We start from the raw sequence: 27,865 nt of genomic DNA, 5'->3' as shown, positions 1-27,865 counted from the left end.
ACAGCGATACTCAGATCATCGTAGTATTGTACCCTAGAAAATACTTAAACCCTAAACCTTTTAAAAACCTATTTTACCTCCTGTGCTCTGTAGACAGATGTGAGCACCAAATTTCATCCCATCTTCAATACCCTGTTACAAGTGCTGCCGGGCACCGTGAGCCTCCAGCTCCGAGGCCATGCTCAGTACAGCTCTCCTTCTCCCCTGCACAGCCACACTCGTGCCCTAACTCAATATTAGATCTCGGCTGCGCATATCAAACAGGCGCACGAGAGGACCGGGACGTTCCAGCAGCAGGGATGGCAGGTCTCCAGAATGTTCAAAAGCTGCCGGAAGCCCGCCGCTACCCACCCGCCCCAAGTCCTATTAACTCCAACAAATTGTTTATTGCACAGCAGAAGAAAAACGCTGCCCCTCTCCCCCCAGCCAAGCCTCTCAATGTGTGCTGCACGCGCAGGCTCCCTCCGATCCCCCCTCCTGCCCCCGCTGGGGAGCCAGCTTTATACCCAGGGAAAGGTAACAGCAGCGATTATTACACACACTATCCCACAGCTCCTCGCTTGTTAAAAAAAAACAAGAGTCTCTTTTGTGCCCGAAATAAAAGGAGATACCTTAATTAGAACAATGCAGGTTGGTGAGCATTAAACACTGAGCCCAGCTGCTGTATGCCATTAAATTCATAAAAAAGGAGGGGGGAAGGAGGGCAGTCTTAACGAGATTACACACATTGACTTTGATCAAGACACAAAAGCACCAAGGCGTTCCAGGGTTTTTATTGCTGTCTTCGGGCTACATTTTAATGGTTACATTAGAAACATGCGAACCCAGGCTGGGAGATTTTTTTTTTTTTTTTTTTGAGACGGGAAAAAGAGTGCAAGCACGCCTTGTGAAAAGGCCTGGTTTAATAAATTGGGGGCTGCAGGGAGAGGCTAGGGCTGGGGAACACATGAGCAGCCACTTATTAATTGCTTCCCCTATGCAAGTGCCAAGTCCTAATACGATGCTGTGCTGGACTGCTCCCATCCCGCCTGAGCGGTCGGCAGAAGAGCCGTGTGCGGGCAGCACAGAGCCAGCTCAATCCCCCCACCTTTCGCAGGTACCCAGAGGGGAGGTCGCTCCCCTTTGCAAGGGTAAATGCCAACCTCGTAGCACCTGGAGCAAGGTTTTCCAGTTCTTATCAGCAGCGGTGACCACCCTATACGAAACAAAGGGGCCTGGCTGAAGTTGGACTAAGTTGCTGCTGAGCCTAAGAACAATTGGAAATTGCTGTGACAGATTTAAAACATCGCTTAAGGCTGCTGGGAAGAACAGACAGCAAAGGCTTTAGAAAAAAAAAAGAAAATGAAAAAGAAATTAGCGTTTTATCCTCTGCTTGTAGCACCGCAGGAGAACAAGATTACTCCTCACTTAGCAAAGGTGGCAGAGCACACATTCATCCAAACACCTCACAGCTACGTAGCCACATATGTGTCTTTTATAACATGCTGCTAAAATGTTTACAAAAGCTTGTATAATCTAAGTAGTGATGGGGTGTAGCTGAAGACCTATAAAATACAGCCCAAGGGATGGCCAAGTTATTGAGTTGCTATTAGTACTCAAGCCCACAGGCACTTCACCATCCTGGTAACTTTTCTTGGACAAGACTTTTAATAGGCAGGATTTAAAGGAGCATGATCGGCTTAATCGTAATTCCAAGCGCACAACGTGTTCCATAAAGCAGATTTTGTAATGCCTTACAGGAACAGTTTTTAGGAGTGGCATTCCCTTACATTTTTTGCAACCCAACACTGTATCATCTTGCTAACAAGAGAACTAGAAAGCACCACTGACTATTTTCCACTCCCCAACCTGAGTGAAATGAGAGCCTGAAAATCAGCTGCGCAGGGGAAATGAAAGGCTGATTATAAAGCCCATGGTTTTAACAAAGGAAAGGAAAACACTTTATTTAATAACACCTTAAATTTCAACCTGATGTTCTTCAGCACATATATAAATTACTACTGCATTGGGTCACCTATTCAACGTTCAAGGTAATCCCCAATCTTCCAAAGAGTATGGGATATGCTTGGAAACTGCACAGTGCTATTTTAAATAACCTGAAAAACACAGATTCGTATTCATAAAAGCTCCTGTCCGTGTTGTGTTTCCTGAAGATGATCCCCTTTCCTTCAGGTGAATATTAGGTTTCCCAGAAGCCACCCATTCCATGAAACCTCAGGGGATTTGGCCTCCATTCCCACAGCCTTACCTCTGTGTGGATGCCTCCCAGGGCATTACTATAAGGCAAGGTTGTACCCAGCACAGAGCTCTTACACCTCCCCATAGCAGCAGAGGAGCAAGCAATGAGCAGGACTGCACCTTGGTAATGAAGACTCAAACAAAACTCACTGAAGTCAAAGCTGGGACAGGGTGTTAAGTGGCAAAGACCGGGAAGTCTGCATGCACAGCACTCAAATTGTTTAGAATAAAGCAAAAAGGCATCTTTCCCCATGGTGATTTAAAATAAAGTATCCCAGAAGAAAGGGAGAAGTCTGTAAGTCAATTAGAAAGTAGCCAAGAGCCTCACCAGAGTCCGCAGCCAGCATTCTTCACAGTGCACATGCCAGCACTGAATGGAAGTCAGGGGCATTGTGTAAGAGTCCTGAAGGAAAAGAAGCAAATAGGTTATTTCCACAGCAGGGATCTACTGATTCTTTGCTCCCAGCCCCATCACAACACCCTCCTTGGTGGGTATGCCATCAGACTACAGACGACCTAACAGCATAGCAAGAGAGCGCACATCTGATCTTGGCCTACCATGAGGTGTGAGGCAAAGGAAAAACAAAGCAGAATTAAGAGGGTCTTACGTTAACAAACATCTGCTGACTTTGCACGTAAGAACTGAGCAGAGACAGCAATGTTTGTGTAGCAGAAGCAGAAGTCTCCTGCAGTCCATTTTACTGGCTTCCAAGAACTCCTGTCGGAAGCCCATAATCCACTCAAGTGGCGACCTGGCTCAGCACAGTTATCACAAGAGCATCTGAAGTTGCTGTGGCCACCTGCCATTATTCCCATCAGAAAGGTCACCACATCATATTAAAAAAAAAAACAAAAAACAAACAAAAAAAACCCAGCGACAGGGTAAGATTAACCCCTATCACAACTCCCTTCTCTGCAGCAACAGCTCAACTATATCCCAAGAACGTTGATGTTATTTCAGCAGACACGCACGCTCAAGTGTTTTCCATGATTGCTACTAAACCTCTGGAAATGAGCAGCAAACTGTCGTGCCTTCTATGGGATGAGATATGGGAACTGCTATCCCCATACCTACAAGTCATGAGCGGGAGAGACAGCACCATGCATCAAGCTGAAGTTGCAGAGAGAGCCCTCTGCCAAGCAGAATTTTCTCCTGCTATCAGCAGAATAAAAATGTAACAGGAGATGCAAAGCTTTGCAAGCTCGGACCATCAGAGGGAGCTGCTGCCTTTCTTTAGGGAGGCCACAGGTTCAACACAGAGCAAGCAGGACACGGACAACTTTCAAATACTCAGGCAACATTCCTGGTCTCAAATCATACAGTGGTCATCATATGGATTCTACTCTTTTACGTATACAAATTTGAACGTGCAGGAAGAGAACACCAATATCTGGGAGTTTTCTAGAGTTAGCTTGAAAGTCTTCCAAAGCTGGGGTTTTCTGGCCTCTGATACAGATGGATGGCTACAAAAGTGGAGAGCAATCTAATACGTATGGAAATTGCAATTGCTAATACCTGGCACCTATATTCAAAAGGAAAGAGAGACTCTTCTTGGTGTATAGGGAAGATGGTGAGTTCTCCCACCCCAAAAAAAGAAAAAGGAGAAAAGCTTTCTCCTCCTCAGCAAAGATACCAAAACATTTCTGATTCATTACCACAACTGGAGTGCTACTCACCATGCAAATGAGACATTTATAGCGGTCCCCACGGGAGAGCTGCCTTTCTAACTCACGGACACGAGCCTTTAACGCTTCGAATGTTGTCACTGCGGAGTCTTCTGTAATTCTGCAAAAGATGACAGAGAGTGAGCATCACTGAACACACAAGATTGCTGAGAGTTCGGGGAAAAAGGATCTCACAGCAGGTATTGCACAGGAGACTGCAACATTTAAACTTGCATTGGAAAAGAGTTGCTGAAAAGCCCAGTGTGAATTCTTTGAGGTCTGCTACTATACAGTTGCAAACACGTCATGACAGAACACAACGGGGCTCGGGTTGCCAACTTCACAGAAAGCAAGTTTCTGCAAGACATAGACACTTAAATAATGGAATTTTTTTTGTTCATTTTTTTCTGCCTCCTTTCCTGTCTCCTGTAAGAGATTTCTTCGGGCCAAATGCTTTGGACAAGGCTTTGTGTGCTGGTGAGCTAATTCTGTGTGGGCAATAGGAGCTGCTCTTCCCCTTAGAGAATGGATGCCTCTGCTGACCATCAACCTTGCGAAACACAAAATCAGCTCATTACGGAGGATCAACACAGTGCTTTTGCATCAAACAACCTCCTAGCTCGTTGGTTTCTAATACTGAAAAGAAGGAGAAGCCAAAAGCAAAAGACACTATACCAACAGGCAGCTATAAACGCAGCTTTACAACCTCTGCTTTCCCATTTTCTAGGGTCAGTTTTGATGGGCAGCATTATCTCTTCTGTCACAGAGGCACTGTGCTGAGGGCAGGCAAGTGTATTTTCATGGTTCTGCAAGGCTGGTGAGAAAAGCAAGCTGCCAGCCTAAAAGCAAGGGCAGACAGGAATGCTTAGCAAATGAGATGCAGGGAACATTACGGACAAGGATGCGTCACTCCAGCATGCTGCAAAATCTGATTCCTGCACAGTGCAGATACAGGGATGGGCCCTCAAGCATTCCCCAGAAAAGGTTCTAAGAGCATTGCATTGATATTAAGGCTGTCACCCTAGTGGAAAAAGAAAAACACAAAAGAAAACAGCAATTTTCATTTACTTCAGTGAATTTCAGGCCTGTCCAAGCAGACACTGGAAGAACCTGAAGAATACCTCGCCACCAGAAATTGCGTCAATCACAACATAAACCCCAGTAGCACCCATGTGTTGCGCCTTTTTAGAGGATAATTCATCAACAGGTAGCTAAAACCTGGGTCTAGTGGAATTACTACAAACAATAAAGCGAGCTGCAAGCTCAGCACTCGCACTGCATGCACTCGCTTGCTCCTTTGTTCGTTAAGTCGCTTGTCCCCAGCACTCAGGGAGGGACCTGGGGTGTCTCCCACACAGCCTGAACAGATCAAATTCCTGGTCTTGTGAGTAAAGCAAGCGGCTACGCACTACACTGGAAATGGAGCTAGTCAAAAACATCTTCGATGATTGTTCTAATTATGACACTTCAGAAGAAACTGGGGTTGCAGGAGTGCATGTGGTTAAGTAGCAGTGCTGTAAAGCTCCTCCAGCTTCACTCCTACCTTTGTGCAGATCACGCACTGCATGAGCTAACTGGGACTTCAGAGGAGAGACCTTAATCAGATGGAGATTCATTGCAAATGAGTTACTAGGAAATAGTAAAAAAAAAAATTAAAACGGCAAAAAAAGGCAAAGAAATACAGGTCCCATGATAGCCTAGTGGGTGGGAACAGGGACACTGCATTCAAATCTTGGTATCAATGAATACTCTTTGGAGCAAAATGAAAGAGCTTCTGTAGGAAACAGAGCTCCCCGCTGTGAAACATCCACTTGCTCCTACTTGTTGGTATAAATTATCATCAGATCCCAGTTTGGGTTCTGACCCTCAAGGGAGAGTTGTCAGTATTTTCAAAGAAAGTGCAGAAAGCTGTTAGTTTTGTCTGAGGGAGAAACAGAATTATTTATTTATAGCTTGAAGATTATTGCGGGATGAGAAAATCATTTCCCTTCCAGTCTGGCCTGTCAACAAGCTGATGCTGGATGAAGGCTGCCGTTGAATTTGACTTTCTGGAATCTATTTCTCCTTTCTGCATGCACGATGGTACCAGAACTTTAAAGGCAGCAAGCGTGGCTCCTGCCTGAAGCAGGTGGCAAGCAGGAACCTCAACCCCTAATAAATTCTCCTATTACTATCTGTGGAACGATGCTTCCTCCTTTGAAGGGTTGGCAACTCAGTAAGGAGAGGGAAAAGGAATCCTTGAGCAGATTCAAGCAAAGGCCAATTCATCCCCAGTCCTAGCCCAGTAACAGTCAAAGCTTGAAAAGGAAAAATTTGCCACTGCAACAGTGAGAGGAGATACAAAATGGCTTGTTTATAGAAGCCTAAATGGCTGACCCCCATCAGCCAATTTCGGAAAGTCTCTGAGATAATCGCACCTGTCCAGTAATAAACGAATGAATCAGAAAAGGAGGCTGACTAGAGGTATAAGCAATAACGCTCAGAGGCTGCCTGATACAATGGCCAATCAATAGGAGGGCTGTAGATCAGGGTGCTAGTTAGCTGGAAAATTACCGCACCGCTGCGTGCGTCACGCTGTAGGGATCCTGGACAATCAATGTGGGAGGTATTGATTTAGTTATTATCACTTCATACGCTCCAGACATTGTTAAATATACATTTATTAACAAGACTGGGGTGCATTGGTAAGAGAGGGAACATTAGCCACAGCAGGATCTCCCAGAGCTGATCAAAGCTCAGCTGTGACCATCTTTAAACTCCACGTTCTCCGTACCAAGCGTGCTCTCAGGACAAATCCTGATGCACAGCGTGGTGCTCGAGAATCAGCTTCTATCTCACGAGAGTCACGAGAGAGGTTTTTGGCCACAAGTGAGTATTTTGCACTTGAGCTTTCAGGAAAGCCTCCCGGAGCAGCAGCAAGCAGGGACACGGGGGCCAAGGGTCAACCCAAAGTGAGCGATAATTGCATGGTTGCTTCCGAAAAGCCAGAGGAAATGAGGTCAAGGGAAATAGGGAGAACATTAGTAAATAAAGGAAACTGGAACTACCTCCAGGGATGGAATAAAGACGAGAGTCACTTCCCATGTGTCTGGCTCCCGTGGTGGCCAGCACACTTGGGACACATGCCATTCCATTTAGTGACATTTTACCGTCAACCTGCTGCTTGTATCCTAAAGATAAGTATCGCTCAGGAGCGACTCTTCCTGCAGCAGCAATCTTGGGAACTCCCTCAGGCTTCCCTCTTGCGTGCGCACCTTATGTGAGCTCTCGAGGAGACAGCGGGGAGCAGCCTGTGCAGTATTTTTTATGGGATGAGTAAGGCCAGGGTGGAGCAAGGGTCAGAAAGCCAAACTCCACGGACGGGGTAAGGCTGTGTACACGTTACCCTGCCAAGGAAGGCAGAGGGGATTAAGACGTAGGAGGAATTAGGCTCCACAGCCCTACTCCCTGCTTTGCCTTGACCTCACGCTAGATGCGGGAGGACTAGTTTAGCAATTTTGCGCCTCGCTGCTCTGATTTGACGTGTTTGGATAACGTCATTTATCAGCCTTGGGAAAGACCTGCGGAGCACAACCGCTGCAAAGAGCTCTGCCTCGAGCCCTGGGCTGGTGCTTCTCCGACCACGCAGGTGTGAGCAGCCTCGCCGATACCTCCTTGCACAAGAGCAAAAGCGTGAAGGAAGGGCTCCTTGCAGAGGAAGCTTGGTCCTGCAGTTCTCTCTGGACTTTGTGTTTACCTCTTCAGCGACTCAGCAGTCACGGTTGTGGATGCTGGGTACCAGGGAGCAAGTCTATGAGACTGGGAAGAGAGCACTCGATAGTTTCCAGTTTTTGTGCCCAATACATGTTTTTCCTACTGTTCGTAGCGTTTTTTTTTTCCTCCTGACGGCACTGAAAATAAGAACAAACTTTCTTCCTTTGAGCATATCCTTGCTTTGTTCGTGTAAGAGGCCAGGAGAAAGGCACAAAAATACCATCTGAGAGAACAAGGACCTATCTGTAGATTTGAGCTGTTACTCAGCGATCACGTCCTGGGAAATCTCCCGTGGGAATTGGTTGCCTCCCCTTTGCAAAAAACTTTAACCCAAACCCTGGTTATTTGTCAAACATTAGCATGCATGTGATCTTTGTTTCTCCAAATTAAATCGAGCAATTCCTACCCGCTGTCCCAGTGGGCAATCACAAGCAATTCCGTTAATTAAATTATCTCTGATTCTGCAGCTCTGGAATCTCTCAATTGACTAAGTCTGTGCTTTATCATCAACAAAATACCGGACCAAAAAGGAAACAAAGAGATGCTGATGTCAAAGTGATTGGCTTCAGTTAACCCTTCCCAGCTGGATATTAAGTGCTGCTCAAGGAACTGCTGCACTAGAATGAGCCCACGAGCAAGAGCTTCGTACCAGACACCAGCAGCAGCTGTTCACTTCTGTTTCCTTTCCATCACATAGGGAAAAAAAGTAACACATCACTGCATCCAGCATCCTGTGTGAGAGCCACAGAAAGATGCAAACTTAACTGCTAAAGAGGTAGAAAACCACCTCAAAGATCAGTAACCCCCTGTGAATACCCTATCCCCCCCTTACCCAGATCCCACTTGACGTACCCCGCTGTTGACGAGTCTCCATAAAACATTCCCCTTTGGTTTATTTCCACTGGATATAAATTTTCCTTTCTTCATAAACGGCCACACTGTACACAGCATTCCATAAATTTTTACAGTTCCACTGTTTGTATGTACCTTGTAAAAAATGCTTAGCACTGATTAAACGCACCACTAATAAAATTTCATGGGCTACTTTTGACACTTGATATTCTGACCTTCTTCTCTCTTCCTCCTACATTTCTTTTTGTTTTCATACGCCTGTAAACACAGAGTGGCAGAGGGAAAAATGTACGGTCCCCCGACAAATCTGAGAGCAATGTCTTTATTTTTAAACAAAGACTATCTTCCCTTGTCCAAGGCGGAGGACCTGATCCCAGCAGAACGTACCTGCCAGTTCCCCGCACTGGGGGCAGAGGTCAGGTCACTAGCAGCTTACATATCATAAATATTAGAAACAGACTGGTCGATGCTTTGAAGGCAGAGTCAAGCTAAAGTAAGATTCCAGGGGCAAAGAAATTGCTCCTGGCCATATCCAACCACAGCCACTGATGACAATTACCATAACCACAACTGCATTGCAGAAGAGGAAGCCTCCTGTGCACAACGTGCCTCGGGGGGCACTCATCTTTAAGACTTGATGAAAATGATCCAAAAGAAACCCCAACATCAGTGTGCAACCACTTCACTGCAACAATCCTTCAACGTGTTTGAGGGAGGGCAACTTTCTCAGCCTAGTGACCATGTTTCATCACACTGCAACGTGCTGGGCAGAGCTGCTGTGAAGCTGGTGACAAGGGCATCGAGGGACAGCAGAGCACGACAGTGCTGTCTTGACACCACCTTGTCGTATGTTACCTTCAGTAAAACTTCCTTGTTACCCAAGTTTCAAACACCAACTAAAAGGAGCCCTAAGTCTGCTGGGACAAGAACATTTGTTGTTTTCAACCCGGTGAAAGAATCCATCCCCCTTTCAACTCAGCGAACACCACCAGCAGCACGTGCTATTGCTAACATCGCGGGGAGCACACCTGGGCAGGTGGCGGTGAGCTGCTGGGAGGTAACACGGACACGAAGGCCTTTTGCGCTTACTCCTCCTACAGGGGTGCAAGAGCATAACATACAAGCGAAAAAAAAAAAAGGTATCTACCAGCAAGTAAAATGCTTAAACTGATAGGTAAGCTTTTTAACAGAAAGTCACAGGTGGCTTTTAAAGGACACAGCTCAGAAATTTTAAGCATTTTTAAGTCTGAAAGAACCCGAGCGTCAGTCGCTGGTGGCAGACTGACTGCTAATTGCCCCAGAAGGTGCAGGCTACAGCACTGGCACGATGTGCTGTGATTTTATTTCGCTAGATGAGCTGGCTACAGCAGAAGGGGCCGCATCCCTAGCACTAGAAAACTGCCCAGCAAAGCTGTAATCAGTAGAGCCAGGTCAAATCATACCAACTGAAGTTTAGACCCTCCGTCTATGAGGATGCCAGCACTAAAAGCAAATCATCTGGCAAGCCATCAACACTTTAGGAGCTGGCTTCCCCTTTATTTAGCTAAAAATCTCATTTATTGGGTTTATTTGTTTTTAGACTAACCTCCTTTAAAAAGGCTGACTTATAATCCTGTAAAGCATTGTCACATGTATTGAGGAAATTGGCAAGGATGCTAATTTATTGTCCTCTAGGAAAAAAAAAAGCCCTCTTTCCTTGATTAATGTATGTTTTTGTATTGTAAGATATTAAAGAATGTTGCTTCACCTGTAATTATAGAGAATAGTTTATTTTGGCAAAGTGCCCTGGCTTCTGGTTGCCAAGTTATGAATAATGCAATGTTCCCCATTCTAATTTCCGTGTTCTAAGTCGTGAATTTGGAGCGGGGTGCATGCAAGGGCACACACACACACACACACAGACGATGCCACGGCTCTCTCCGTCACGAGCGCCTCTATTTTATACTTGCTTGCACAACTTGTTAATACCATCATCCGCTTGCCAAATCCAGAGTTTGCTTCTGACTAATTTCATCTTGATGCAAACCAAAACTGTTGTCTTTTTTTTCCCCCACAGAAGAATTATTTCTCTTACACTTGCATGCACCGTTGCAATACCACTGAGGGGAGCTTACCGCTGCAAGAAGGCGTTTTAAGCCGCATTTAGCTGGGACTTGGGTAAAGATTCCCCAAAGAATTTAATGACAGAAGAATTCATTATGCTTTCATCTCTCCTCCGCCTCTACAACACAGAGCCCAACAATGTCTTTACAGGAGCAGGAAGTAAATTCAGGCACTGGCTCTTTCTCTCTCTCTTTTTTTTGGCCCACATTTCGCTGGGACACATGTGCCCAGCCCCAATCAAAACAGAGACAGATGGCACCGCTGATCATTCAGAATGGAAGGAGCCTCGGAGTCAGCATGTTTAGATGCATTTGTAGGGCTACACAGTATCTGCTGGCCACTGGGACTGATTTAAAAAGACGGCTAGTGAAAGTCTGAGCTCGCGCCAAAATTTTAACTGTGCCATTTGAGCAATTATGGTTCGACATGAAAGCTGGGAGAAAGAATGCATGGGTCATTCTGATTTCGATTTAGAGACTATGTCCCCTGTTCCAAAGAGGAAATAAATGCAATCCCATTGCTTTACTGGTGATAAAGGAAAAAGCCATGCTACGAAAGAGTATTTTGCTGCAGCAAGGTTTTATTGAGGCACTACTGGCTGAGTTAGAAAATAATTCTCTAAACAGAATGCCTAAATATAAATAAATGCACATCTAATGCATTAATGCATCAATTCACCTTCCAAATGCAACCCTCAACCTGGTGATCCTACGTGTATTCCGAACAGAATGCACGATGCACCTTCACAGATCCTTTCTTAGCATACATCAGGGCCATTTTTCTTGCAATGGAGATAGGAAATGCAGCTCCTCTCCCCAACGAAGCACATGGGTTAGAGGTTCCAGCCTACCAAGACTTGCCTTGATCCGCAAGCAAACAAGTTTGGATTATGACCAAGCTCCACATGGGGCCAGGCAAGACTGTTTCTCTCCTGGAAGACTTACATCTCCTGTAGCCCAACATCCTACTGTGGCCTGGAGGTAGTCTGGGATTATTGGTAGCTTTGGCTGGTCAATCAGGGAATTAAATTTACAAAATATCCCCGAGGTGAAAGAGGAATAGCAGATTCCTCACTGAAAAAGTCTTCAGAAATTGGACATGTGGCTGAGTCCTGGGGCCAGCCTCTGCGCACAATGAAATGCTTTCTACTCCCATGGCCTGCCTCCAAACGGCCGAAATAAACAGGAAATATCTATGCTACTACAGCAGCACTTGGATTCCTCTGCAGCCTTTTAAGGGCTTTACCGTCGAGGTGATCTGCTTTCCAGAACCTCCATTCATGAGCACTGATTGGAGGTGCACAAGGGCAGCGTGATAACACATCCTCCAGACAACTTCCTACAACTTGTGCTGCCCGGCCTAGAACTTTTACACCGCGGCCGTTTCCTTTCACGGGGAAAGGCAGGCTCAGAATTAGCATCATTTAAGGTAATCGTGCCTTCAAAAAGAAACACGAGGCCATTAAAAGAGGCCAATGCACTTTAGTATCACATAACCAACTGTGGTCCCGGAGCTGGAAAAGGAAACAAGCAATGGAGAGGAAGGACAGGTCATGAGCTGGCCATCCAAGGGAAGGGCTGGAACGCTTATGCAACCGAGTGGGAAAGAGCAGCTTCGGGGGGACAGAAACCGTCCAAAACAAGGAAGAGAGGAGGAGAAGTGACTGGATAAATAGGATAAACTGGCCACAGTGGTGGGGAGTGAGTAAACATGAGCATTGACACTGAAGTGAGGGCAAAAATCAACATGGTTATTAAACAACGTTAATTACATCACTTGCTATTACACGGTGGGTAGTGACACTGTTGGGTTTTGTGTTACAGAGGCAGAGGAGATATGAAAGCATAATGAATTCTTCTGTCATTACATTCTTTGGGAAATCTTCACCAAGCTAAATACAGCTTAAGACTCTTTCCTGCAACAGTAAGCTCCCCTCAGTTGTATCACAACTGTGCATATGAGCATAAGAGAAAATTACACGCTCTACAGTTGTCCCAGACATGGTTTAGCTGAGAAGTAACACAAACTGTTTTTTTTTTTTTTGTACTCCCTCATATTTATATTTACTAACTATAATCTAAGAAATGCATAAACTACCGAGAGCTGTAATCCAACACCCTGTTGTCACACAGCAGCTGGCACAGCACAAACACTTACTGAGTTCTGTGATAATGGCCAGTAAGTGCCAAAGAAAGCAGCAGCCCTATTAATGCCAGTACGCAGACAGCCTGTGCGGCCAGGGCTACCCTCCAACAGATGCACGGGAGCAACAGCAAACTGGCAGTGGAAGGGGCACAAGATGACCCCCTTTCTGCCTTTCAAAGGAACATTCCCATCCAAACAGGGAACACAGCCTACATTAAAAATAATTGTTACTTTTCTCTTGAGAGCCTCTGGGCACCATACAAATATTTCCTAAAAAAAAATAAAATAAAAAAAATCCATCCCTGCCTGTTAATTCTTACAGCGTAGGTAAGGGATGTGAATAAACAATCACATCCTCAAAATATTTTCAGAAGGAACACAGCGGGATCCAAAATGCTCCATCAGAGACATTGTTAAACACGACAGGCTAATTTTAGGGACAAGTCCTCTCTCTGACAAGCTGCTCACACATCTAAGGGCAGAATTCATCTGTTAGAAGGCAGCTGCTTTGTGTTTTACAAGCTAAAGTTTCTCTTACCTATGGAATAACTCCAATATTTCACAGGGAATCATCATCCATCTAACTGAAGTACCCTCTAACGGACCATCAGCCTCATATCCCCTTTGAAATAGCACAGCTGAGCACTTGCTGGGCCACGATTTATTTTTTACCTTCTGAGACATCTTGCTAACTCTATAGCTCAATAGTGACAGTCGAATTTCACACTGCGATAGCCCCCCATCGATTTTTCACTCCCAGGAAGCAACTCCACAAATTAAAGTTAACAGCATTTCTGAAACTAAGAAAAAGAAAAAAAAAAAGGGAAAAAAAAGGAAGAGAAGGGGAGGGCAAAGAGACACGGAGGGCAAGATGCCTAAACTACGCCTCCAAGATCGGAAGAAGATTCCTTCCTGGGTTTGAACTTGTTGCAGGACAGGGATGCTACTGCCACCACCACTGACAAACATCCTGGGCTAGCAGACACTTCAGCTTTAAAATATTACAGACAAACTACAGAAAGATGTCAAATACATGTCTATAAAGAACTCCACCAAGGCATGAGAATTAGACTAAATCTCTGGACCCAGCTGTGCTGAACAGAGACACCATCCTCACCCCAGGTCTGAGCTCTTACCATTAGCCTGCCTCGCTGGGCTTTGTTAACCACTAGCCTGTGGTGAGCTGCGACAGAATTTCAGTTGGAACAGTTGTAATAAAGTTTGTGACCATCACCGGCATACCCAGTTTCTACGGAACAGTTAAAAGAGGGAGCAGAATCAAGAAACCCAGCCCAGCTCTCCACTGCCAGAGCCTGAACACCCAACCTGGAGGATGATGTAATGTGAATGTCTCACTTCGTAAAAAAACCTCAACATCTGCCCATGCACTCTTTCAACTGTGACCACCGGTACATATTACATTCTACTGAATTAGTGAAAGGAAGAACTCAAACCTAAAAAATACATAGTAAATCTAGACACGAGCCCTGAGACACAAGCAGCACTCAGCCCAGCAGTGCCTCCTTGGCCTGGCTTCAACAACCCCAAGCTTCAGTCCAGCTTCCTGGACCTTGTCTCAGGTTTGCGCGGGCTGGTCTCAGACCAGACCCTCCAGCTGCAGATCCTCACCAGCAGCATCATGTTCACCCTTGGAGCACAAAGGGCTAAGTCATTTAATGACTCCAAGTAATTTTTTAATGTTATCCTTGCTCTACGATTTTCTTGTCTACCACCAAAGCCTATTAATGGTGTGACATTACAGCGAAGGGCTGGGAACGCTTATCCTCTGGTGTGAATGCACAACAGCTTCTGTTTCCCCGTGACATAGTGGCTTAAGCATGGCTCCTTCCCTTTGAGGTCTGGGCTAATCCTCTGGCTTCACGCTGGAGCGGAGGCTCCAGTCTCAACCCACCTCCCCAGGAGCAGAGACCCTGAGACCCAGACACAGCTACCTCACCTACTGCTCTCACACGTTTCACTCTTTGCACAAGGAATCCACCCTTAAACTAATTTTAAGTGATGCTTCCTCAGACGATCCTGCACCAGCACTCTTCCAGAGCCAATGCTTTCCAAATAGCTGCTTTGGAAAGAGGTGTGGGAGGGAGGGTGGGGGGAGAGAAGACGAGAAAAATAGAACAAACAATTGCTTTTTGTCTCCCAGACCCTCTTTTTAACCCAACAAGCATCTCATCCAATGAAGCATGATGAGCATGAAGTGTTATATAAAGAAGATAATTATAAAGGGATTTAATGCTTGGCAGGCTCATCGCAAGGTTTATGGCAGAGGTAGCGTACTCACTTAAACAGCCGTGCGTCCAGGTTTGCTATTATGCGGGCAGTGCTGCTGGGGCCAAGCGGAATCAGAAACAAGATTTGTTTTACGGAAAAAATAAAATAAAATAAAGAGTGCAGCCCCCTTCCCACTGAGGATGGCAGTTCCAGTCCCACCTCCTTCCAGTTCTGTCCCATCCCTGATTAATGATGTTGTCTGCCTGATTTATGACCCACCCCAACAGATTAGAGTTTCCCTCTTCAACCTCCTCCCCTCCTGCCAACCCCCCCCCTCAGAAGGCACAGCCACACTTCACTGGAAATATTAGAGAATTATTAAATAAACATTCATACGTCATGTCTCTTCCCATACTGAGCTCATCGTAGTCAACGCTCAGCGGCCGGGCCCTGTTTGCTTTGGGGCTGACACCAAACAGCTGGAGTGATTCATGGAGAGGCTGGCTACAATGCTCTGTGTCATATATCATGCTCGCAGCGCTCCCTGCCCCGGCGGAGATAAACTGATCAACCACAACGGGCTGGAATGAATTTATGACAACACAAAATTGAGGAAAACAAATGGGAGGTGACCCAGTGGGCCACTAACCCAGACTCTTTCGCTGGCCTGCAATCTAGTCTGGTGGCAGAAAGCAAAATTGAACATTGGCACTCTGAATTAAGATGCTGGCTTTTAACCCCGGGGAACCTCAGCTTCAAAATGGCGCCAGCGCCCCTGCGGGCAGCACCTCAGAGGGAGGAGGGAGGAAGACTTGTGCGGGGAAGGCGCTCTGGTGGCCCTGAGCGTGCAGCCAGGCTTCAGCTGGGCACGGTGTTTGTGGAGGAGACGGGGCAGGGGTCTGGGCAATTAGGGACAGGCCGCTCTCGCCGAGCAAAGCTGCATCTCACGTTGAGATGAGGAAGTTTTCAGCAGCTGAACTCTGCCCATCTGCTGAGGGCCCCTGCCACCACCTCCACACACGACCTGTCTCTCCCCAGCAGCCTTCAGCACCCCGTGGTGCCCAGACACCTGATGTCGGCATGGACATGCAAGATTAGCTGAGGAGAGCTGGGCCCAGCACCAGGCCTCTCCTTACCTGTGGCTGCCACCCGAAGTTCAAACCTAATTCAGATGAGGTCAATGGCAAGAAACCTTCCTGAGCTAAACAGCCATCAGGGCAGGGGGAGCTGAGCCCCATCTGGTCATTTGACAGGCCAGACACTTCCAAGAAAACCAGGGTTTAGATTGAAGTAACTTGCAAAGAATTTCAGCTGCGTGCCGTAAGGAGAATGGCTTGCTGTACAGTACTAATGAATTAAAACCAAACAAAACACAAACATATCGTTCTCCTCACTTAGGCTTATTTTTGGAAGAGGGAAGGGGGAGGGAACAGCATTCTTACGAGGTAAGGATCAATACACAGACCACTGCTGACTCTTATTAGCCACTGCTCTGAAGGGAGAGCACAGCTGACCCAGGTGGTAAACCACATGCTTCTGAACACTTTCAAAAACGCTAATCAGCTGCTACGCAGGGCTTAACATGCCAATCAATAACGTTGAGATTTAAAAGCAAAAATTGAAGTTTCAAACAATGGTGTAAAGTGATGCTGCCAAAAACTTCCTGCAAGCGCCACCCAAAACAAGAAAAATGAAACCAATTTAGCTCCAGATTAAGAAACAGGAACTAGAGATGAATCAATTTAGCCTGTTGGGCTGGGTCGCCATATATCATGGCTCAGCAGTAGAGTGGGAAACAGCCAGACAGTATGAAACCCTTCCCCCTCCTTTTCTGTAGGCTTCTAGCTCTGATCCCTGTTATCAATTAATTTAACAGAACCCCTCTACACCGACAAGCACACAGAACATTCAGACTCCTTAAATGGCAGGACAGAAACTATTTATCACACACGAATCTCAAAGGAAAGAAGGAAAAAAAATAGCAGTTAGGAATTCTCCACCTGAAACACCATCTTGCTTTCCAAACCTTGGTGAAATAAAGGCCCTTAAAACAAAAAGCTCTTCCTGCTACTTTAAAAAAAAAAAAAAATCAGCGTTATCGGAAAGACTCAGCAAGACACTAAGGCTCTTCCTGTAATTTCTATCGGGTTTTGCTGACCTTTGGCACCTTTTGCGGCACTGAAGCTTCAGCAGGGCAAGGTTATTGTGGAACAAGGCGCGTGCACATACACACGTGCATGCACACGTGCAAACACACACACACTCCTCCACTTCACAGCAGAGTTGGCAAGAGTGTTGTTTGGAAAGGACTTTGGGATCCTTCAAAAGGTGCTAGCTAAAGCCTCTTTGATCAGATTATTAAAGCTATGTCAATTTTATCACTTGAGCTCAAGTGTTCTGGAAAATGTCAAATCCTTTCAGCTCCTGCAGTTTAAAGATTTTCAATAGGAGTGGATCTGGGAGGGTGGAGGGCCGCTGGCCTGACAGGCAGGAGGCCCAAAGGGAAGCCAAGCAGTGGCTGAGACAAAAGCTGACAGATCGGGGCAGAAGGGATGCATGTATCCTCAAGACCCTACCACCAGGACACACGCAGCAGCTGGCTCACTCTAAGGACAAAGCTGCTTCTGCAGCGACCTCTGTGCTCTCCAGCTCCGTAGTCTGTGGCCAAAGTCTGCTCGCTGAGAAGTATCAAACGGCAGACAGCCCACGTTTGGGACATGCCAATAAAACGTCTTGTAAAAGCAAAGTGCCGAGACCACAAAGCAGTCTTAAAGTTTCCTCTGCAGCAGGGAGTCTCCTCAGTTAACCCCTGACTGTGAACAACCACTTCGCCAGGCTGCCTGAACTCTCTGATACCCTGCAACCTACAAGGGGCACAATCTCTTGCATCAGGACCAGTGACAGGAAAAGAACAAATGACATTAACAAAATAACCTTCTGTAAAGTCAGCTTAATTTCACTATGAGATTCTTCCCTGTCCCAAATTATCAGTGTACCTCACCCCCCAAAATGTAAATGCCCCCTGCTTAAACCCCACATTTTTTCATCGCTTCCACCTCATTCAAGCTGTTTTGTCTCTCACTTGATCGTGGGGCAACATTTTATTTTGGGCACTAGTGACTCAAGAAATCCCATAATATAACACAGTCCATGACAACAGTGAAGAGCCTGTAGTTGTGTGCTTGGATTGTCCAAAGTTGCCTGAGCAGGAAGTCTGTCAAGCAGCTTGTAGAAGGAGGCTGAGGACAGAGGTTGTTACTCAAGCACACAGTGCAGATAAAACCATTTTTTTCTATCCCAGGCTAGGCTGCAGGATATCCAGCTAGCAGAAAGAGAAAGGAAAGGAGATGAAGAGGAGCACCTGCATTACCGAACATTCAATCACTGAGACTCAAAGGCTGTAATTCAACTGGAAGGGCTGCAGGTAGAACAAACTCAGGAACTGAGACATATTTTCATGAGCAACCATACAGAGATGCAATATGCATTTTAAGGGAAAAGAAATTCTCTCAGTGAGGCTCCTGCCAAGTTATGGGACTGCTGGGATCCCCCTTGCTGGAGAGATGGAGGGTGGAACAAGCAAGTACCATGGAAAAGACAGAACAGAGACAATGTGAAGGACTCCTCACAAAAACTGAGATAAATGATAGTCGATTCTCCAGCAAAAGCAGAAGTAGGATTCCACGGATACACTGATAGCAGAAACCTTGCAGGAAGAATCAAAAAGTCTAAGTACAGCTTGACAAGCTAATTGCTTTTGTTAGGTTAAACTAGGTTTGAATCTTTATCTCCTGTCCAAAGCCTCAGCTCTGATCTGCACTGTTAGGCACCATACAACATATGAAGACCCACCACACCTAACATATGGTGGGAAGCATGGATATATCTATTTACACAGATTAAAAGTTTACAGTGGAGAAGCCATTTGGAAGCTGCTCTTAATCCCTAGTCACTGGGTACCTGCCCATGCAGATATCTGTGGGAAAATTCCCCACTGGCCCTGTGTGAACAGCAATGATAAGTCAGGACAACAACAGCTCAGAGACGAGGCTTCACGTTAGAGCAAAACTTCCCCTCACTGATAACAGCTTCAAACATGCCTGCCCTCAGGCTAGCACTGCTGGGAATGCCCCATGGCATCCTATGGTTCTTAAACCAAGAAAAGAAATTAAAGCTATCCACTTGACACTCACTTTTCAATGTCACTGTTCTTACAGGTCTTCTGCATGGTCTCCTGTTTACTGCTTTCACCATTACTCGTTGAGGGCATTTCTGTTGGGGGAAAAACAGATGAATTAGTAACAGAACATTTGATCACTGAGATGAAACAGTCTGAGCGAGTTACAGTTTCAGAAGCAGAGGACCCCAAAGAGTCAGTTTCATGTCACTTCTTGGAAAGAGAGAAGACCAATACGACCCATCTCTGTCTGGCAGGGAGACCCCCTATCTGGACAGCATAATTCTAAGATTTGGGGCTAAGGATACAATACCCAACCTCTCTCCACTTCATACTGACTGACCCTTGCAGATGTGTCAGCTGCTTAAGCCAGGATTTAAATCAGAAAGGTTTGATGCAGCTGCCACAAAGTGTTCTTCCAGAAAGGTGGGTATGGAGCAAACTTATCCAGCCCAAACCCTGCTCTCAGCTTCTCCCTTTTTCCAACACCTTTCGGACACAGACAGGGAGAAATATATGCCAGGTAACTAGTACGACAGAACAGTCTGCTCATAGCTCTACTCTTTAGCAGCGGTCCCATGGCTCCTCCCAACACTGGAGGGGATGTGAGCCTTCAGCGAAGATAACAGTCAGAAATGAGCCAGATGAAAAAGTCCTGGGGCCAGCCTCTGGGCTGTAGGTTCAGCACCACTGCCTCATGTAAAAGGTATGAAGGAAAGAGAGCTCATAGCGAGCGCCATGAGGGCTGCTTCCTCCTCACTGCTGTCGCTGTAGTTACTGAAGCTGAACACACCTACAAGCAAGTGCTCCTACATCACAGAAAACAGATGTGATTGCCTACCCCACAGAAGGAAATGCCTGCAATAGATATCCTATGTTCCTCGTTTAATCATCATGCCCTTGGCAAAACTGGTTCTACCCACCCCCCCCCTTCCACTGGCAGTCAGTTACATCTTGTAGATACTTTAAAGGCTGGGAATCAGATGCCCAAAGCATTACAGTAACAGAACAGGGAACAGAATCATTGGGACAAGTCTCTTCAGGTCGCTGAGCTTCAGTTCCCTTCCTAAGGGAGCTAGAACAGCACTGCCCAGCTCTGGAAATGGATTTGGCATCTACAGCTGGAAAGCGCCAGGTTTTATTATTCTCATAGTTCCACTGGGTTGCTGTTTACATTTCCAGTGCTACTGGCATTAAACAAAACAAAGCAACAGTTGAATGGGTTTAACCCCCAGCCTCCAATTAATTCTACAAGCTTTCAAATAATTTGAATTACAAATAACATGAATTATAATTTCACATTTACTTGTTTGCTCTGAAGTTTCTACTACAGGTCATGAGGTAGGATAAATCCCAGAGCCTCTAGCATCCCCTTTTAAAGAAAGGAAGATGATAAAGCAACTGGGAAAAAAATCAACAGGTACCTACATAGTTTAAACCCCCAGCAGCTGAACAATGTTACATAGTCAAGCTCTGATGGCTCCCTCTGTGATACAGTAGTTTGTCTTTTAGTGACAAGCAAGTCAATCCAACCCCTATCTCTATCACCGTAGCACTTAAAATTGCATTTTTGGGATCTCCCCCAGATCCATCCACTGACTATAGTTAGCTGTGCTATAAATTTACAAAAAAGATAATGTGACAGTCCGTACATATGTGTTTGCTGGTACTGCACAAGAGCATTTGTAACTATAATTACTGGCCATCAGAAGATACGAAATATCTGCTCTCCTGTAGAATACAGAATAATTTACATATTTAACACTCACCATCGCTGGCCCATTTAGAAAACTCCGGTGTTATTCGAGTACTGGGTGTGCCACCACTAAAAGAGAAAAAGACAATGCTGAAGGTTAAATATGAAGATCTTGCTGCTTGGGAAAAGCCAGCCCTTCCGCCCCCTAATCCACACACCTCTCCCAGTACTTCTTATCATCAGTCTAGGCATCAAATGTGAGCAGCTGGCCTGCTGCAGGAGGTGTTTGTGTGCTAGTCTGCATCTCCACCAGTGATCTCCCAACCTGCTCTTCTTCTAGCTGTGGCCTCTGCTGAATCACAAGGGGGTTGTGATGCTGACTGAAGGCTTAGGATTCAAATAACACCTGTCACCTAAGGATCATTCCTGAATACACAACTTCAAAGAGGAAAACCTTACTGGCAAACAGAAATCCTCCACGTTCCACTAGCTTCTTGCTTTAGGAGTAACTATATGCCACCATAGGTCCCATCTTTTCCATTTTCCCATTTGAAGAACACCAGTATTGAAGCGCAGACCACTCCTAACCTTGTCCACTCACTTGCAAGCCAGTAACAGAGGCAGTAACAGAAAGGAACCTTCCCAGCAGCCTGCATACTTGTGGCCATAATAACATTTCAGCTCTGTGAGCTGTGACAGTTGCAATCAAAATGTAACGTAGGCTTACGCTTCAGGACATCAGCTAACCTACCGCATTTCTACAGAAAGTTGCCAGAATTTCAAAGCGCTTTTACAAGAAACATCACGAGTCCAGAAGATGTTCAAGCACTTTGTGCAAACAGCAAAAAAAAAGTCTTAGGTCCAATCACACGAAGGAACTAGGTCTCCTGGCCTCATGTCCTCCGTTGTCTCACTAAGCATTAGGTGTCCACAGCAGATATCCTCCTGCTACAATACCCCTTTCTTAACTGTGAAGGACCTTTAGCATTTTTGAGGCATTGCCTATGGACTAACACTGTTAGCAAAGTATCGAATGGATCAATGGTTTGGATCCAGAGCGGCAAATACACATTTCTATGGAGTGGAACCTAATTTTGAACTAGTGTTTGTGACAGGCTAAGCAGTAAGAAAACTTCATTTCACTGCTCTATCAATCACTTCAACCTTGACCTCATAGGATCACTTGGTGAAAGAGATAGAGGGGTAATTTAAGCCCTGTTTTATGCAGGGCAGAGGGCTTAGAAAGCAATCCTAGCTCCCTGTTAAGACTCATTTTATTTGCCTGAAATGCTTCCCCAAGTGCACTGAATGCTGTCTGCCTACATTCTCCACAAATGTTAGTGGCCAGAGCACACATCCTGTCCAGACCTGCACGCAGGATTAGTTTGTGTACCTTGCAACACTAACGTGATGCAATGAAATCATACCCTAGGTGCCAGACTCCTGATGCACTAAACAAGACTCAGATCTTGTTCACGTGGCATCACGTTACACTACTACTATTACTGAAAGGATACTTTTCACCATGAAGCATGATGATGCACAAAGCCCTGGTACAGCAATTTCCCCATGGCCAGAATTTACCTTCTGTCCAACACTTTTCAGGGAGAAGACAGCAGTGGCTGCGTGGTGTGGTGGCTAGGGTGAGGGAGAGTGTGCAGGTAGGCTTTATGAGGCTGCGTGGGTAGGGATGGAGACCCACCCATTACATTTGCTTCTTTGCAAGTCTCCCTCATCACGACCTTTGCATTCAAGTGAATGGATACCTTCTGCTAATTAAGATTCCCCGAATGTAACGAAAGCAAATTCGAAAGGCACAGCACTTACTTTAAAACAGCACCTCGGAGCGCCTCCCTCTCTTTGGCTTCACCTGGCTCTTCCCCAGTGCAAGGGATAACGTCTGCCTCTGTGTACCTGAGCACAAGCTGTTAAGGAACATACAGCCTTGCTGCAGACAGTGGAAGGGCTTCTAAGGTGGTTAGGACACAGAACAGATTCATACCAACTGGAAACAAATATGTCAAAAGAAGAGGTGCTGGCATCCATTTAGATGGATTTAGATTCTGGATAAAAGTTCTGTTTTAGGTGAAAAGATACAGACAAGTCCTTAGACAACAACATGATGCTGCAGCCTCTTAGAAGAGAAAAACAATTCCTCAAGCTCTGCAAGTGTAATTTGCACAACTCCATTATTTCTGTTAGGGGTACAGAAATTTTCTACTGGATAAGGCTTCGGGCTTCAGTGTTAAAGGCTGGTAGAGATCTCAACACAATCTGATTTTACAGCTACACATTCCCTCTCATCACAGCTAAGTCAATGTCTGCCTAATATCCTTGCAGGAATTCCTCCTCGATGGCTACACAGCTGCTGTAGGGCAGAATTCATAAAGCTGTGTCTGAAGAGTTTAGCTCCTAGACGGAGAAGTTCCAGAAAACTGCCCTTAATGCCAGTTCTGCACATGAAGTGTCTAATGAAAGGAATAAAAACCTCAGTCTCTCAGTTACAGTGGCAGGTGAATAATGCTTGAAGTATTTACTGCACAAAGCCCCTGAAATCAAGTGGGTGGCTTGGAAAATAAACTAAATTCCTACCCACAGAGCAGGAAAAGCTATCTATATGGAAGAATTTTGGATGGAGAAAAGAGGTTAGTAATGAGTATTGCTTATGAAATAGACATTAGAGGAAAAAGTAACTTTGATCTCCTGCAGTGTCTCATACAGACTTCACCAACTGGGTCTGAATTTGTGCTGCACTAACAGAAGGCTCTCAAAGGGAGCAACTGGGAATCCCCATTAGTTCAAATAACATGGTAACTGGGGCAGGTGGTGCCATTTCCAGTACAGCTGGACACATTGTCCAACACTACCCAGAGCAGTACTGTATGAGAGGTAGCTGAAGGTGCACCTCTAGGTTCCCTCTCAGTAAGAGCCTTTCAAAAAACGATACTGTGGTTTCCCGTATTCAAGTGTGTCGTCCCCATCCACATCCAGGTCAGCGTCGCTGTCTGGATTCTCCTTGCCACTGCACATGATAAACCCAGAACCTGGAAAAAAAAACACAGAATATGTGGGTGAGCAATTGAATTGGAGACCAAGTGAAGGGGCTCTCCTGAGGACAGCAGGACAGCACCAGTCTGCAGGCCGCCCTTTACTCTGAACATGCTCACAAAAGGTACCATCTCCAAAGCCCACACAAAGACTATTTTCTGAAGACTGCACAGAAAACACAGGTATGCTAACTTCCTAGATTTTATGCTCTAAAATGCCCCTCAACATTGGACATTGAAAAATATTCTCGACCCTTTGCTCTCCACACAAGTTATCTGTAAGTTGAAGGCACTACAAGCTTTTTCACTCAAAGTCAGAAAAAGAATTGAAGCAAAATAGAGAAGGCTGATTTTTCATAGAAGCGGTTAACACAAAAGCTACACTACTAGTATGTAAAAGAAGGCCATGGCGATGATCTGAATTACTCCTTACTTCAGATGCAGAGGGCAGGCAGAGGCTAAGATACAATCAGAAATACCGTTAAAAAAAACCCTTAGACTTGACTTTTTTTTTTAAACCATTGAAAATGTTTAAGAAAAGCAAACCAGTTTTTAAGATCAGGCTGCACAATCATTGACAGCCCCTTACAAACACTTCTTATGTGAACAAATTCCAGTGCAAGTCAACAGGAGGCCTGCACTTCTAACAAGGGCGGATCAGGTACGGGTCCAGTCACAACTCCAGCGGTAAGCAAGAACAAACGGTCCCACCCAAGACTGAACTGTGCAATATGTGTCACTTTCTAACAATATATAAATTTATTTTGGTTCTCACACACGTTGTTTACTGTGTTATTACCAACTGTAATCAGATTTCCTTTAACTGAATCTGAGCGCGAGCACCTACAGAGATGAACCTTCACTTGGTATTTACTTCCCAATATTTAGTAATAGAAGGGAAACACTTCTACTTTTTTTGTGATTTAACATGGGACGTGCTTTCTCCCATAAGACTGAAAATTAAGCAAAAATCTCCTGAATCTGAAGGTGGTGCAAGGTCCTCATTTGCAATTCAATTCTGTTTAGGGACATAACCTATGTAGACAAAAACTTGCTCACTCTGACTGCCTCTAGTATACTCCTTCACTTCGCATCCCACTCTCTGGACAGCGGACTTGGACAGACAGAGGGCACCTGCTGGAGCGTGAAGGACCTGGCACATCCAGACAGCTGGTGACCTAAATCTGCGGCCAGAACAGGGAGCACATCCTACCTGCAAACACTCAATGAGAAAGGCAGAGGAAGCCCTGACTTTGGTAGATTTCTGCACTGTGAACCTGGTTCTAAGTGCAGAAGACACTAGTCTTCAGCTAGTGCAGGAATACTGAATACGAGGTGCACAGCTGAAGAAAGAGGATGTTCCCAGGCCTTGGGAGTGGTGGCTGAGCTTGTTCTCCCCACTGGGCCCCCACCAGCACGCTTACACAACCTCGCACTGTCAGCAGCAGACTTGTACTTTCCCAGCCCAGAAAAGCGAGCTGTATTTCTAACAGTCTGCATCTGTGCAGAGAGCAGGGCAAGGCGAAGGTCTGATTTCCAAGGACACCACGCAGACAGAGCACTTTACCGGCGCTCTCTAGGAAGGGATGCTCTCACTGATTCATTAAGCCCCCAATAAAATTTGTTTATATGGATTTGATATTTCTCTTCCCTGAATATAAAGAAGGTCCTTAACGAGTGATAACCGTAGCATGACAACGATTTTAAGACTAACCTTTCCTAGGAGCATAAACCACCTTTTCCTTCGAAGTAATTGCCAGCCTTACTTTTCAGCAGAGCTAACGCAACTAGCATTGACAATCCAGCATCCACCCTGTGTGTCAGGTAGCAGAGGAGCCGTGCTCGCAGGTCAGCTCGGCAGTGGCGGCGGGGCAGCCTTCTTCCAGAGCCCTCGCGAGCCTGCTGGCCGCACACGGCCAGCCAACATATGTCACGAGCTGCCTTCTCTTGCTGCGGTGGCTCATCCAGTAAATCTCGAAGCCTTCAGTTCATCACAACGTTTGGGAGAAGATTTAGAGTACTAAGAGAGACCTGTCAAAGAAGCTGGATAGTCTTTCAAAGCTGCCTGAGAAGTCGCAGGGGGCGCCGGGGTGGTAATTTACAGGCCTGGCATTTAACCTGCTGTAACACCATCCCCTGCACCTGGCATTACTTTAGCCCATCACTTCTCAAAGGCCATAAACTTTGGACACACAGGTCCTCATTTTTCTTGTGTAGCTGTGGGAAACACAAATCATGCAAAGCTGGAGCTGTGACTTGGCCAGTCCCGGAGGTGATCTGAATGTTAGCCAGACAATGAATACTTGGAGCCCGGTGCGAGGAAGGGGGTCCAAAAGGCTGAATGTAAATGGGACTGCTCCCTGCGTGTCTCCCTGCAAGAATGCCAAGCACTCAGAAATCAGGCATCTTTCCATCAATTTCGTTCCCAAGTGACCCAAGCCAACTAGTGGTTTATGGTTAGAGCTTAAGAAAAGACAACCTGCTTACTGCGATACAATTTACAAATATTACGGCACCTTGCCTTCAGAATCCCAGTGTCCTTGCTCTCAAAATCTTCGTACTTAAGAAAATCCCTTATGAGTCTGTAACAGTAATACTCCACAGACCTTTTGCTGAATCTAGCTCTGAAACAGAAATGACTGCATTCCCACAGGGTACCACCCCTCCTGCCCAACACATGCAGGTACAGGGGAAGGGTTTGGGCAGTACACGCTACGATGACAGATACGCACTGGGATATTCTGATACCGTACTTCCATCAGAGAGGAGGGCATAGCAGAGAAGTTCACAGGTTCAGATGAGCCGCAGGAAAAGGGCAAATTTTCTTTTCTGATCAAACAGGGACTCCTAGGCCAGGGCCTAAGGAAGTCACAATAAGGTGATCCAACACTTATCTTTATATCAAATACAGACTTTTTTTTGAACATGACCCCAAGTGTAATTCACTGCAACACGATAAAAAAATACTGATTCAGAAACTGTATGCTAAACAAAGTAACCTCTGTGTACCAAGAGACTTTGAACATAAGCTGTGCTATTGGTTTTAGGACTTTAGAGGCTGCTTTAAAAAAAGGAAAAGATATTCACCAAATATGATTCCAACGTGAATTAAAGGTCTAAGTCCCAGTACGGCCACCGCATGCAAGAGAACATGAAAGAAGAGGATGCCAAGCTCGGTCCAGCATCACCTGTATGAGGGCTGGTGGCAGGCTGTTCATTCTTACACCATCACCTAAAGCAGGGATGGGTTTTGAGGCCAGTTCCAAGGGGCAGGGGTTTGGTGCCACAGTTTCAACCTGACCCTCATTGTCTGACTTCCTGGGGTTGCTTCCATGCACAAAGCCAGTGAAAACACCCACGCAGCTGTTCAAATATTTGACGTCTGAACTGCTTGACATTATTCATTCATCTCAGGCTCATTCAAACCAGATTTCTGGACAAGTGCTGTTATAAATGGATTAAGAGGGCCACTAAATGCAAGGAAGGCCTGATAGGATCACACCTGCTTCTCACTAACTCAGCTCAAGTGTAAGGACTCAGAACTTCAGCTCATGCCGGCAGCTCTACAGCACCATCCAGGAGTGGGGAAAATGCAAAACGGAGCATGGAGAGTGTCAAAGAATAAAACAGCCTTTGTGATGGCATTATTTCAGACCCACCAGAGGAGAATGGGAGCTTCCAGAAGACCCTCTACCACCACACACGGGTGATTTGCAATTCAGCAGCGTGCTCTGGGTTCCTCAGCAGGGCTCAGCTTCTGAAGGACGCGCAGTAATTCACTGCCATCCGCAGCGCTGCCTAGAGCAGACCTCTAAAACCAATGCCGCTATCCAGAGGTCAATGCTCAGGACTAGAAATTTATCCCAACGTGTTAATAAAGTGAAATCTGACAACTGAATGTTAAGTTGTAAGCTTGACCTAGGAATTCACAGGAGATGTGATCCTGAGGCTGTTATTCAT

The 27,865-nt window shown here is 45.7% G+C and overlaps 1 protein-coding gene across 4 annotated transcripts in view; it reads right to left on the bottom strand.

Moving 5' to 3' along the window:
• Positions 1-27,865, bottom strand: part of RNF220 (ring finger protein 220) — a 188,520-nt gene that overhangs the window by 7,823 nt on the left and 152,832 nt on the right. For all 4 annotated transcript variants that reach the window (XM_035537837.2, XM_035537838.2, XM_035537840.2 and 1 more), the window contains 6 exons: positions 23,806-23,902; positions 22,686-22,772; positions 20,932-20,987; positions 19,179-19,257; positions 3,916-4,024; positions 2,567-2,641 (listed from right to left, as the gene is read on the bottom strand). In XM_035537837.2, the coding sequence (XP_035393730.1) occupies positions 2,567-2,641; positions 3,916-4,024; positions 19,179-19,257; positions 20,932-20,987; positions 22,686-22,772; positions 23,806-23,902 (503 nt within the window). The remainder of the gene's footprint in view (positions 1-2,566; positions 2,642-3,915; positions 4,025-19,178; positions 19,258-20,931; positions 20,988-22,685; positions 22,773-23,805; positions 23,903-27,865) is intronic.

The sequence above is a fragment of the Cygnus atratus genome, chromosome 8 (genome assembly GCF_013377495.2).
Source record: "Cygnus atratus isolate AKBS03 ecotype Queensland, Australia chromosome 8, CAtr_DNAZoo_HiC_assembly, whole genome shotgun sequence".
NCBI classification, from domain to species: Eukaryota; Metazoa; Chordata; class Aves; order Anseriformes; family Anatidae; genus Cygnus; species Cygnus atratus.
Note: the sequence above shows the minus strand (reverse complement) of the source record. Positions and strands in the feature narration are given on the sequence as shown.